The sequence below is a fragment of the Colobus angolensis genome, unplaced genomic scaffold (genome assembly GCF_000951035.1).
Source record: "Colobus angolensis palliatus isolate OR3802 unplaced genomic scaffold, Cang.pa_1.0 Scaffold137, whole genome shotgun sequence".
NCBI classification, from domain to species: domain Eukaryota; kingdom Metazoa; phylum Chordata; class Mammalia; order Primates; family Cercopithecidae; genus Colobus; species Colobus angolensis.
The window spans coordinates 423,525-436,862 of NW_012114455.1; the positions used below are offsets into that span (position 1 = coordinate 423,525).

At 40.8% G+C, this 13,338-nt stretch overlaps 1 protein-coding gene across 1 annotated transcript in view; it reads right to left on the bottom strand.

Moving 5' to 3' along the window:
- Positions 1 to 275: 275 nt before the first annotated feature.
- Positions 276 to 13,338, bottom strand: part of MSANTD2 (Myb/SANT-like DNA-binding domain containing 2) — a 34,373-nt gene continuing 21,310 nt past the window's right edge. Inside the window, exons 3-5 of the mRNA XM_011934727.1 lie at positions 8,800 to 9,055; positions 6,762 to 6,822; positions 276 to 1,807 (exon numbers count right to left, since the gene is read on the bottom strand). Of these exons, the coding sequence (XP_011790117.1) occupies positions 955 to 1,807; positions 6,762 to 6,822; positions 8,800 to 9,055 (1,170 nt within the window). The 3' untranslated portion in view covers positions 276 to 954. The remainder of the gene's footprint in view (positions 1,808 to 6,761; positions 6,823 to 8,799; positions 9,056 to 13,338) is intronic.

The window sequence follows — 13,338 nt, forward strand, 5'->3', positions numbered from 1 at the left end:
GTGTAAAAGATGAGGAATGAGTCTTTTACAAATTCATGTACTTAGGGTCAAAAGGATTATCCTAGTCATTTTTAAAAGAATCACAAAATGAGATGTCCAGTGACCTTTGGTACTCTGACAATAATGACATTGGTCAGTGAGGTATAGAGAATGAAAGGATGTGAAGATACCCTGCTCTGTTTGTTCTCTTCATTCTTAGCAGTAAAGCCAGAGCACAGCCCCCACTGCCAGTGCGGCCACACTCTGCTACAAAAAGCTCAACTACTACGCCAAGGGGCCAGGAATTACTTTAATTTTTTTTGTTTAAAAAAGGTTGAAATGGCAACACAACTGTAAAGTTGATACATCACAGAAACAAAGGTCTTTGCAGGCAACACTGACTGGAAATAGCAAAACACTTGGTTGGTGAAAAAAATGAAACTCTAAATTATATACAATAGTAGCTAAGGGTGATATTGAAAAACAGTCTTTTTAACTGTGAATCAAGATTTAACTTGCCATTATCTATTGCTTATTTATTCAGGGTTGTAAATATTACTTATATAGAGACACAGAGATGTGTAAAAATGAAACATTGTGAAAAAAATACAGTTTTTCAATTTCATATGAAACTCAAAGTATAAGTTTTGTCCAATATGGAATGTACCTACATTTGTTTATATTAGGGCTCTAAAATCCATTTAAAAATTGTTTTTCTGTTTTTAAAAAAGAAATAGCTGACCCACCATGCAAGTTCGCTATATATCTTGCTTGCTCAAAATGAGCATTTTCAGGTGAGGTCTGTTTTTTCTGGCCCAAGTCTACTATGATTCCTTAGAAGTCGTACTGGCCCAACTGAAGAACGGGTTTCCATGAAGAGTCTGATGGCGGCATCTGGATGAGGGGTGGTCCGGGTAATGGGAAGTGAGTAGAGAAGAAGGAGCTAAGAGCCCAAATCCTTATGAAGGATGACATTCAGTTGTTAAATTTTAAGGGGTATCCAATGGCTTTTTCCAGGCACTCAACTAAAGAGCCTGCAGAAAGAAAATCCCTCTCTACTTCTACAAATTTGATGTAGATGGATTTGGGAGAAACTCCGGGATCCACAATACAGTTCTGAGACAAAAACCCATTAATACCAACCCAATCTTTGCTGAAGGTTTTGGTATTTGCTTGGAAATGTAAAAATAAGCACTGCTGCAGAGTCCTGACCTCAGCAATCCCGAGGTAGCAATAGATAATTCGGGTGGGTTCTATTTCCACCTGTAATGAGGTTTGTGCTGAAAGGGTTTCCAGGTCAACCCGGCCCTCTTTTCCTGGGTCCAGGGAACGCTGCTCCATGTGTGGTGAGAGGGGCCTCTCAATACATTCTTCATAGCCAATGGCATAAAGGCCTGGGCTTTTAGGAATACCCCCAGGCAATAAATATTGAACAACATTCCCACCAGTTGGTTTGGAGTGGGCAATGGGTATCCAGTCAATTTCCATGTGCAGCTCCAAGCACCTAGCTTCGCTAATAGTGATCTCTAAAAATTTGTAGTAAACATTTTTCCAGTTCATTTTCTGCACTCGGGTCATAATGATCCGTCCTTCAGGCTTCTCAGAGTTGAAGTACTCCCGAAGTCGCTTGCCAAGGGGCACCTGGGAGCTGATCTCAGCATAATGGTAACGGATATCCTCTTTCCAACGGGTGTTATAACCAATTCCAAAAATGGCCAGTTTATTAGAAAGATGGAGCCTTGAAAAGTCTGTCCAGCTCTGAAAAAGTTCCCATTTCAACTGTACCGATTCCAAAATCTGCACAATATTCTGCATGATGTCTCTCTTCCTGGAAAGAGAAACAAAAGTCAAATTCCCTAAGTATCTAGAACAGCAGTGTCAGATAGAACTGTCTGTGATGATGGAAATGTTCTGCATCTGCTCTTCAATGTGGTGGCCACTGGAACATAAAATGTGGCTGAGGTATTACATTTTTAATTATATTTAGTTTAAAATTACATTTAAATAGCCACATGTGACTAGTAGCTACTGTCCTGGGCAGTGTAAGTCTAGATAATCAACCTATTAAAACTAAAACCCACCCCTAGCAAGTTTCTAAGAATTAATGATAAACTGCTTTCCGTGACTTCCATGGCCTCACTGTATAGTCAGAATCCATACCTTAGACTCTAGGATTTCAGAAATCTATGGATCATAACATTTTAAAGTGGCTATTATGTCTACGAGGGCCTTCAGACCTAACTACTTACCAAAATAAGGTGAAAAATGCTGTATTTAGAAAAGAAAAGTATCTGGCGTCACTTAAAATAATTAACAGCTTAATTTCTAACCTGGAAATTCAGAAAGTCCAATAATGGACTTTGTGTGTGCTGTGGGAAAATATACAACTGATTATGACTAATGACCTTTTGAAAATGACATTTTCTATTTGTCTGAAACTCATTACTAATCCCAAAATTAAAAGAAGTCAGGTTAGCACAGAATTAAGATCTGGGAATTCAGACGGAAAAGGCTCACATTAGGCTTAGATTTCAAGAGAGTAACATTCAAGATAATAAATTGAGACTGTGCTAGAAAACCCTTTATAAAGAGAAGCAAAAGAATTATTTCAATTTTGACTAGTATACTTAACAGAATAAGACAGAAAATGTTGGATTTTTTTTTTTTTTAATTTCACAGGCTGCTTAAATCATATAATTTGTATATATATGAAGCTATATAAAGTTTGTTTCTCAAGTACAGCAAAACTTTGATACTGGAAGATTGGTTCGTTAAATATTAACTTGGAAACGAACTATTACCCTCCACATCAATTACAGGTTTAACCTACAAAAACACTCAACCACCACACTTACATACAATCACACACAGGCAAGAAAGGGGTGTGTGTGTGCTAATAGGTTCTTGAAAAAAGGCTCTGGAAGGAGCTCCATCTTTGAGACTTTTCCTGTTACATTCTCATACCTTCTAGCGGAGGAGCTTTGGGAACATTCTGGGGAGGCTTCCCATGGCCATTCTCAGTCTGTCCTCTCGCTCTCCTTGACTTCCTTTGCAAGATGGCAAAGAATTAATATTTTGTTATCAGCTGCTTCTTGGAGCTAAGACTGCCCTGAATTTACTGTCTATCCTTTAGTTTGTCTTGAAAGCTTTCAAGTATGAGAGTGTTATCCAGATGAAATCACTAAAATTCTCGGGGAATTATTCCCCTTCTCAGAGGAGACAAAAGCACTTGGTCACTTTTATGATGTCTGATTGTGGTGCGTACGAGGCTAAGACATAGATCATATTTCTGCATAAGTCGATGCTTTAAAGGAAAATTACCTTTCATAGCTACCATCTTTCCCTGCCCTCCTTTGAAATGTTTTCTTGATCTTACAGAGGACTATGCTAAGGAGTTGGGATGGAGAGCAGAGATTTTTGTCTATTATGCTCAGTGAAGTATCCCAATGCCTGACATATAGTAGGCACTTGAGAAACGTGTTGAATAAATGAGCAGACTAGGAGATTAGCTAGGTTCAGCTAATCCCACCTATACCTAAGGAGAAAAAGCAATCCCATGCCCAAATCACGTTATTTCATTCAGCATTCTCATGGCACTAATGCTATAGTCAGATCCTGCAAAGAACCGTTTTCAAGAAACTCTTGGCCTACCCAGACCTTGTTCAGAATCTCTCAAACCGAGAGCTGAAACCTGGAGGAGAGGCAGCACAGGCTGGATATTTCTGCAAAGCCTGTCAGTTTCCTGCCCTGCTGATCTGAGCCTGAAGCTGATTTGGACTCAAGATTCATACCAGCATTTCAAAGCTCTGGAGCGCAATGAGAACTAGACTCATTAATTGTTATTTAAACATTTATAACTGTTACTTAAACTTTTAAATTACTCATTGTTATTTAAACAATTCCTGAGAACTGTCTGTTAGATTTCCTGGTTTTTGACGTTCCAATCACCAAAAAGGTTTAAGTAGTTTGAGGCTGGTGACGGGAAATCCATAAAATTTGAGTTCATTCCTAGTTATATCAACTGGGCCTCCAGTGAAGGTCCTGAATGATTATAAGGAAGAGATAGGACACTTTAGTGAAAAAACCAGTGACTTTTTTTGGAGAATAAGGGTTTGAAAGTATAGATTTGTAATAACTTTTTTTTGTTTTTTGGAGATAGGATCTTGCTCTGTCACCCAGGCTGGAATGCATGACTCACTGGAGCCTGGACTTCCCAGACTCAAGTAATCCTCCCGCCTCAGCCTTCTGAGTAGCTGGGACTACAGGCATATGCCACTATACCCAGCTAATTTTAAAAATTTTTGTAGAGATGGGGGTCTAGCTATGTTGCCCAGGCTGGTTTTGAATTCCTGGGCTCAAGCAATCCTCCTGTCTTGGCTGCCCAGGATGCTGGGATTACAGGCATGAGCCACCACTCTTTGCCTTGTAATAACTCACTTTTTTTTTCGAGACAGAGTCTCACTCTGTTATCCAGGCTGGAGTGCAGTGGCACCATCTTGGCTCACTGCAACCTTTGCCTCTTGGGTTCAAGCGATTCTTGTGCCTCACCCTCACCAGTAGCTGGGATTACAGGTGTGTGCCACCACGCCCAGCTAATTTTTTTTTTTTTTTTTGAGACAGAATCTGGCACCTCCACGTCCCAGGTTCAAGCAATTCTCTTGCCTCAGGCTCCCAAATAGCTGGGATTACAGGCAACTGCTACCACACCTGGCTAATTTTTTGTATTTTTAGTAGAGACAGGGTTTCACTATGTTGGCCAGGCTGGTCTCGAACTCCTGACCTCATGATCCGCCTGCACCAGCCTCCCAAAGTGCTGCAATTATCGGCATGAGCCACCGCACCAGGCCTAATTTTTGTATTTTTACTAGAGACAGGGTTTCACCAGGTTGGCCAGCTGGTCTCAAACTCCTGACCTCAAGTGATCCACCCACCTCGGCCTCCCAAAGTGCTGCGATTAAAGGCGGGAGCGGGAGCCATCATGCCCAACTTATTTTTTTTACAACAATAATCAGTTTCCCTTCCTTTGGTACACTTTGATGTCACACTCCTAAAAGACAACTACTTCCCAATAAGAAATGGCCTTAAACTTACTGGTGGGTGATTAGCTTCTTTTTTGAGAAATGAAATAATGGCTACCATTTGGGGGAAAAACTCCTCATCCCTGAACTCTCACCCTCTTCCCAGACATGGAATCAGATGACAATGGGAATTCTTTGATTCCAAAGAGAGACTCTGAAAAAGAAATGAGCATTTACAAAGGGGAGGTGACAGTGGTGGCTTGCTGAATAAAAACAACTAATGTGGCCGGACACTGGCTCACGCCTGTAATCCCAACACTTTGGGAGGCCGAGGCAGGTGGATTACTTGAGGTCAGGAGCTCGAGATCAACCTGGCCAACATGGCAAAACCCCATCTCTACTAAAAATACGAAAATTAGTCGGGCATGCTGACGCGCCTGTAGTCCCAGCTACTCGGGCTGGAATTACAGGTGCTCGCAGTGAGCCGAGACTGCACCACTGCGCTCCAGCCTGGGTGATGGAGTAAGACTCTGTCTCAAACAAACAAACAAACAAAAAACAACTAGTGCTTTCTTGTTGTGCTGCCTGTCACCTATCACAGCCCTTTTTGCCTCTTCTCTGCCATCTCTCAGACATCAAGATCACGTGTGTGGGATGAAGCACCCAAGAATAAGTGGGTGCTATCAACACTCCAAGGTTAACAGGTGAAAAAAATGAATGGTGTTCCTTACTTTCCCTATAAATTTTCTGTCAGTATATTCCCCTCAGTAAGTGTATTTAATCAGGGACTCACTTAAAGCTATTAAAAAGAACCACAAATATAATGTCACTGGTAATTCCAAGAACTACGATGTCCTTGCACAAAAGATAATGCTAAACTCGGGGAAGATCAAGTTGTGTGGACCAGGGAGGACCCTGTCCCTGGACTTTCTTAGACTTTCCTCTAGCAAATGCTTTCTTCTCCAAATGTATAATAGGTCATCTAAGAGCTTTCTTTTTGATTCCCAAAATACTTCAGGTGTCCCTCTGGTCTGCCTCTCATTTCACCTAACCTCAGATAAACTCAGGCTCCTGTGACTCATCTTTGTGCCTTAATTAAACATCCAGATGTCCACATCCACACACAGGCAAACACCATAAACACGCCTGTTTTCCTGTAACACATTTATTTCTTCTTCTATACAAAATTATCAACATTTTAGCTAATCACTGGAAGAGTTACGCTAAGATGTGAAAGAATGTATAGACATCTGGCTGGGCATGGTGGGTGGCTCACGCATGTAATCCCAGCACTTTGGGAGGCTGAGGCGGGCGGATCACCAGGTCAGGAGATTGAAACCATCCTGGCTAACACGTTGAAACCCCGTCTCTACTAAATATACAAAAAATTAGCTGGGTGTGTTGGCGGGCGCCCACCAGCTACGCAGGAGGCTGAGGCAGGAGAATGGCGTGAACCCTGGAGGTGGAGCTTGCAGTGAGCAGAGATCGCACCACTGCACTCCAGCCTGGGTAACCGAGCGAGACACAAAAAAACAAAAGAAGAATGTATAGACATCACAGTTCTTGGAATTACCAGTGATGCTATGTTTGCGATGCTTTCTAATAGCTTTAAGTGAGTCCCTGATTAAATCTAAAGAATGAACAGACATGCCTCCTTGGTGAATGGCCGGAACTTTCATAACATGTCTAAATATTTTCTGATCTTCCCAATGGTCATCAAACTCAGGCAGACACACTTTCTGGAAAGGTGAAGCATCTACTTACTGTGCTTCTTCAGAAGACTCTTGTTTTATTTTTAATGTTCTCTTTGTGACAGGTATTTCATCTGAAAAGCAAGTATTTTGAAACAAGTTATATTTTCCTAAGTGGTGGCATGCATGTATGTAGACAAGCAGCTATGTTTACTGACCATCCCATACTTTCCAAAACCAGGCTTTTATGCTAGTGTCAAACACTGTCCAATATCAGGTTTATAAATATAGCTCTTATATAATGAGATGCATACATTCATATGCAAGATCAGAAACCAGCTCGACAAGTATAAAATTCTTCAAGGTCACCAATGGATTTCCAGCTAGGAGCTTAAAGCTTAATTTCACTGCAGACATGATTTTAAAAGGACAAGAATAAAAATAATTCTGTTCTATTTAGATTTTCTATGTAGGTTTTACAAAGCAATTATTCCCCCAATATCAGGATCAACACATTCTGCATATTGCTTTTTTCCCAAAGGTTTGAGTGACTTAATTCTCTACGGCAAAACCAGTGTTATGGAATGCCAAAGTAATTTAGACCTTATTACTCCTTTGAAATTAATCGGTAGTGATTGCTTACCATCTACCCCTTTTATTCTTCTAATCGTTAAGTCCATCTTATATGCTGTTAGTCTTATAGTTTTATAACCTCTTCCTTCTTTCACTGTCTTCCAATATTTCAGGAATATTTTAAAACAACATTGCTAAGAAACATATTAGCATTTAGTCCTTTTTCTTTGGAATTAACATTTTTCTATCATCAAGAATTTGGTAAAAAAACAGAGCCCATGGACTTTTACCTAAACCTCAGGGAGCATGTTTATACTGCCAATCCGACTTACACTTCCTTGGGGGTTGCTGAACACCAAGGGCTGGGAGCAAGAACATATCCTTCTAAGTGAGCACTCATTACACAACCTGCTCTTAATGTATAATGGCTGATTGATCAGTACTTCCAAATTATGAAATCAAATTATGAAAATAAAAATTGGAGCATGTTAATATGCAAAGAAACAGAGCAACCCCACAACTACATATACACTCTTTTTTTTTTTTTTTTGAGACGGAGTCTCGCTCTGTCGCCCGGGCTGGAGTGCAGTGGCCAGATCTCAGCTCACTGCAAGCTCCGCCTCCCGGGTTCACGCCATTCTCCTGCCTCAGCCTCCCGTGTAGCTGGGACTACAGGCGCCCGCCACCTCGCCCGGCTAGTTTTTTGTATTTTTTAGTAGAGACGGGGTTTCACCATGTTAGCCAGGATGGTCTCGATCTCCTGACCTCGTGATCCGCCCGTCTCGGCCTCCCAAAGTGCTGGGATTACAGGCTTGAGCCACCGCGCCCGGCCACATATACACTCTTAGTTAGGCCTTACAAGTTTAGATTTCATGACCAGGAATTTTATTTTCCATTTTTAATGCCTATGACTATATAAATCATTCCAGCTACTGTTGGAATGGGATCCCTTAAGAAGTGTGAAGGAATATGATCACACAGTTCAAATATCAGCTCTATTGAAGATAAATGGAGGCTTCCCCTCAATTTTTGTTCAGGCTCAAGTCTGGGAGAAGACCTTTTCCAAATCATAAACAGAAAAGAAAAATGTATTTGGGATAAAGGAAGGAATTCCTAAGAACTACATCTACAGCACTTGGGCCAAGAGTCATTATCTTAGCAGTCATCTTAGAACTAGAAGGTACAGGATACTTAGAATTGCATAGGATGTTACCTGTCACGGAGGGTACTTGTATAGCTCAGAATTAGAAATTCTTCTGTGTCTTTGGGAATCTTGCTGGTAAATAACTTGCCAAATGAACAACACCAAGCACCAGTTGGCAGTTTAAGGCTAAACCAAGGATGCCCATATTGCCCCAGATAGACTGGGACATGCAAATTCATAAAAGACATACAAGGCAGAGATGCCCTTTATGCTTCGTGCTGGCCACTATAAGGAACAGTACCGAAGATATTTACGGATAAGAAGTACTGGTGCACACACATAAAGGTATATAAATACACACAAATGTAAGTATCATATATGTTGGCTTTCTTACCCAATTCCTGATCTGTTGGATAGCCATGGAGATCCTGACTGTGGTTTCCCCAGTCCTCCTGTGAATAGTCCTCCATAGTGCTGCCATCTGACTCCAGCTCCTGGTACAAGCCACTACTGTTAATAAGTACAGGCTGGCAGGGCTGAGCATCCCATCCTCCCTGACCAAACACCTGTTCCAACTGTTCAAATGTGTAACTGCTCTTTCTTTTCCCAACACCATGTTCTTTCACCCGACTGTAACACCTGCGAAGGGTCTAAGACACAAAGTCTTTTGTTATTCCTTTAAAGCTGTACTTCCTCTTCCAGGTACGGACCACAGATATTAATTACTATTAGACAGACACAGACAGACAAACATAGACACATTGTTACAGGAATGCTAGATTTCAAATTCATTATTATATTAGAAAAAAATACTAATTTAGCATTTACTCAAACATGTTATAATTAAAACAATTATTTTGCAATTAATTATCCATTAAACAACAAGAAACATTACAACATTATTGCATGTACCCCATACACATATTTTTATACCCCCACCCCCATTTAAAAAGAATAAGGGGGGGAAAAAAACAAGAAATACCAGCCAGCCAATAGGATGCACACCTGCCACAGAAGAGAGAGAGTTGCTATTGTGCCCAGAATTTGGAAAAAGTGAGGGAAGGGAGGACAGAAAGAAGAATTTCCCAAAGCAAAGAATACCTGACTTACTCTTGATTAAGAAGGAATGAATACGGGGTAAAAATAATTGCCTAAACAAATTAGCTAGTAAAACATATTACTTACATAGTTGTATTCCTTACTAACTCAGTCTTTGTGGAAGCCGCTAAAATTTGAAACAGAGGTCAAATCAATAATGCTACAAATTCCAGGTCTCAAACATCAATGGTCAAGAAACAGTACACTAATACCTACGTCTAAAACTAGACAATCTACTAGTCTATTCTACCAGCTCAAGCTGCCAGATAAACAAACCAACAAATGAAGCCAGTGATTTCTTTTTTGGGGGAAGGACAGGGCAGAGCGGTGTTATTCACTTCCTTTTCTGCCATGTGACACACAGCAAATAAATATCATTATGCAAGTCCACAGATAAAACCTGAATGATTTTATTCTCTTGTACAACCCTTCCATTTTTACCATGGTCTTTATTTCTAACACATATTTCTGATTATTCGCCCAGTTTCTTGAGTTTAATGGTACATCTTATGCTATGTTGTATGGCATTTCAAAAGATAAATCAAGGGCTTAATCCCAGCTTCCAAATTTAGTTAAGTTGCAACCAGTCTCTATCCCATCTCTGCCTCCCTTTGTTCCTTCTAATCTCCCTTCTCATTTACTGAGTTTCACTAAGAATTTTCTTGAAATAAGATCTCTTTTCCCTGGTGGCTACCAAATACTTTCTAACTCAACTGTTCAGTTCACCTCAGACTTAATTTATAGGCATTGCCAGACTAAATTTCTCCTAAACGTGAGATTGCAATCGATAAGCCAATATGTTAATTATTTTCACCAAACTAAAACAACTCTTAATAATCTTTATAGAGCCTCCAAGGAAGTTCAGTCTCTTTATTTATTTATTTTTTGAGACGGCATTTCGCTCTTGTTGCCCAGGCTGGAGTGCAATGGCACCATCTCGGCTCACCGCAACCTCCGCCTTCTGGGTTCAAGCGATTCTCCTGCCTCAGCCTCCCGAGTAGCTGGGATTACAGGCATGAGCCACAGTGCCCAGCTTATTTTGTATTTTTAGTAGAGACGGGGTTTCTCCATATTGGTCAGGCTGGTCTCGAACTCCTGACCTCAGGCGATCCACCCGCCTTGGCCTCCCAAAGTGCTGGGATTACAGGCATGAGCCACCACACCTGGCCAGGAAGTTCAGTATCTTTAATTCACAGTTGACAATCTATAAGAGACTCTGTCAGATACTTTAAAAATTTGTCCCTTGAAGCCAGAAATCTAGATGGGTAAAAGGAATAAAAAAAGCACGACATGTGTGATGATCTTCGTCACACAAAAACAGAGCAACAATTAAGAGTCTCCCACCCTAAAGCCAGCCGGCCTGCCCCCTGCACAAGCACCTGCCTCATTCTCCCTTTCTTGAGATCCCTTCTGGAGCCTCAAATGATGCCTTAGAGAACTGAGGTTTCCAACAATACACTCTTTATTAAAGTGTTTCTTCTTCCTCTTTGTAAAAGACAGTCACAATTACATAAGACAAAACTTTCTAGAACAATAGAGGCAAATATGTGTCATGGGCAAACCTTCCAGTGGAAGGAGACAAATGCCTGCAGCAGAGCTCATTTGACTTGCTACACACTCCCCCTTTCCCAGCACCCTCTGTCCTCCTTGCAGGGATTGGAATTTGAATTCCAAACATCCCTTGCCAATTTATTTTTATCTCACAATGTCTAGTTTCTGCCTCTAAGAACACCCCAACCACTCTTTTCAACTCCTCCAAGGACCGTAAATGGAGAGTCCCAACCATGTCCCTTTCACCCTTCCAAGGCCATAAATGGAGAAGGAAACCATGCCACTGCTCACTACTTACTGACTGCCTGGAGAAAAGCATTCAGCACACACAACAGCCCAGTTGGCTCTGTTGCTGAGGGTTATTTCAGAAGTCAGGGAATAAAACTAACATTCCTTTGAAGAAAGGTGCCACACTTATCAGGAAGTGACACGAGCATAAGCAAAGCCACCAATCTCTGGCAACAGACATGGGAGGAAACCACAGAAAAGACTTACTCTCTTTGGAACCACCAAATTGAGCTTGGCTTATGTAATTGTGAATAAGAAACTAGCAGTATCTAATGGTTACAGATATGGAAGAAAAGTCAGGTGATACATTTTACAATTTATCAAAAGACACTAACAGATCTTGCTACCTCTTACTTTGTAGTGTACTTCTGTAATACACTTAAATAGTGCAATATGCTAGTATGTAAAATACCTATGGGGGCCTGAAGGAAAGATGTTTGGTAACTTTTAAAACCATGATAGGAATTTGATGTATTGAAATCATGTTAAAAAAGATTTCCCAGCTGATTTTAACACTCTCAAGATATAAATGCACTTAGGAGGTAACTTCTGGGTTCAGTAAAGACCACAGATCCAAGGAGAGGCTATTTAAATCAACTAAGAAAAAAAAGAGTAAGAACTTAAACTTCGGCTTGACTGGTACTATAAGAAGCACCAGGATTTAGTTAAACTTGAGGGAGTTTAGAGATGGATAAAAAGGAACTGTGGAGTCCTTCCAATTATCACCCATAATAAAGCAAAAAAGGTTACACTTTCCATACTCTAAATTAGCTAAAGTATGTAATTAAGACTGTGTGTGTCAACAGTCCTACCATAAGCCAACTTAAAAACCTATTCTAGAGCTGAGATTACAATAATGCTCAGAAAAACGAAGCCTCAATTCCCACTTCAGACAGCTCTCAAATCCAACAAGAACCTCAGTTTGGCTTTCTTGGGAGAACCACGTCCTATTCAACACAAAAACCTTGCTTCCCTTCCTTCTTCCTTTATTTTACTCATCCTAGAAATTTGTAGTAACTTAAGCTTAATCGTTTCTAAAAATCAAGGTCTGGGGTGGGGGCAGAAATGTGCTTAAAATTATTAAAAACGATTCTATTCACAATTAGAGATTGTAATTTTCCTTACTGTCGGAGATCTCCCCGGTAAACTGACATGATGCTGTTGTCTCCCCCTGGAGGAAGAGTTGTGAGAAGATACTGTATCCTGAATGAAGCTGTAGGGATAGAGGTCAGGAGGAGTCAGGAAATCCTGGACTGAAGAACTAAAGCATAGGTAACAACTTGATAGGTGGTCAGCCCAGGAGTTCATGGTATTTGATTTGGAAGCAATGGCAAGAGAATGCTTACTGAATTCACCGTGCCAAGTGCTTCATGACTACAAAGGGAAAAGAACCAGAGAAAAGACTTGAAAGACGTCCCATTACCAAAGCAGGGAGAAAAATAAGATGGCTGACAACTGACAATTTATAGGACAGAGTGAAAGTTTTGCCAAAGTTTAAGATTAGAGTAAAAGGAGATGAGAGAATAAAAAGATGACATTCATTGCGGATGAATGTATGGGGAGTCTACGGGGGAGGGGGAAGGTAAACAAAGGCAGGAGTTTTAGATCGGCAGGATTGGGGGTTTAACGGCAGCAATGCAGAGAAAGACCCAGGGTTACAGCACACGTAACATTAAATACAGTGCACAATGCAGCTGTCTTGCCAAAGTAAGTAAATCCAGTATTGGGTTGTGTAAGCAGAGGAATCACATGTAAGCTATGGAGGTGGCTCTTCCTCTCTATTCAGCACCGGTGAGGCCACAGCTGGAGCACAGCATTCAGTTCTGGGCATCGAACCAGCTACAAGAGAGGGAAATTGTAGAGTTCAGAAAAGGGCAAATAAAATATTGAAAGGCTTGGAAAATAAGATCTATAAGCAGGGACAGTGGTTTCATCAAAGCCCTTCCTGACATTATCTAAGCTCCTTTTGAGGTGAGATTAAGGTTTATTTTGCTTC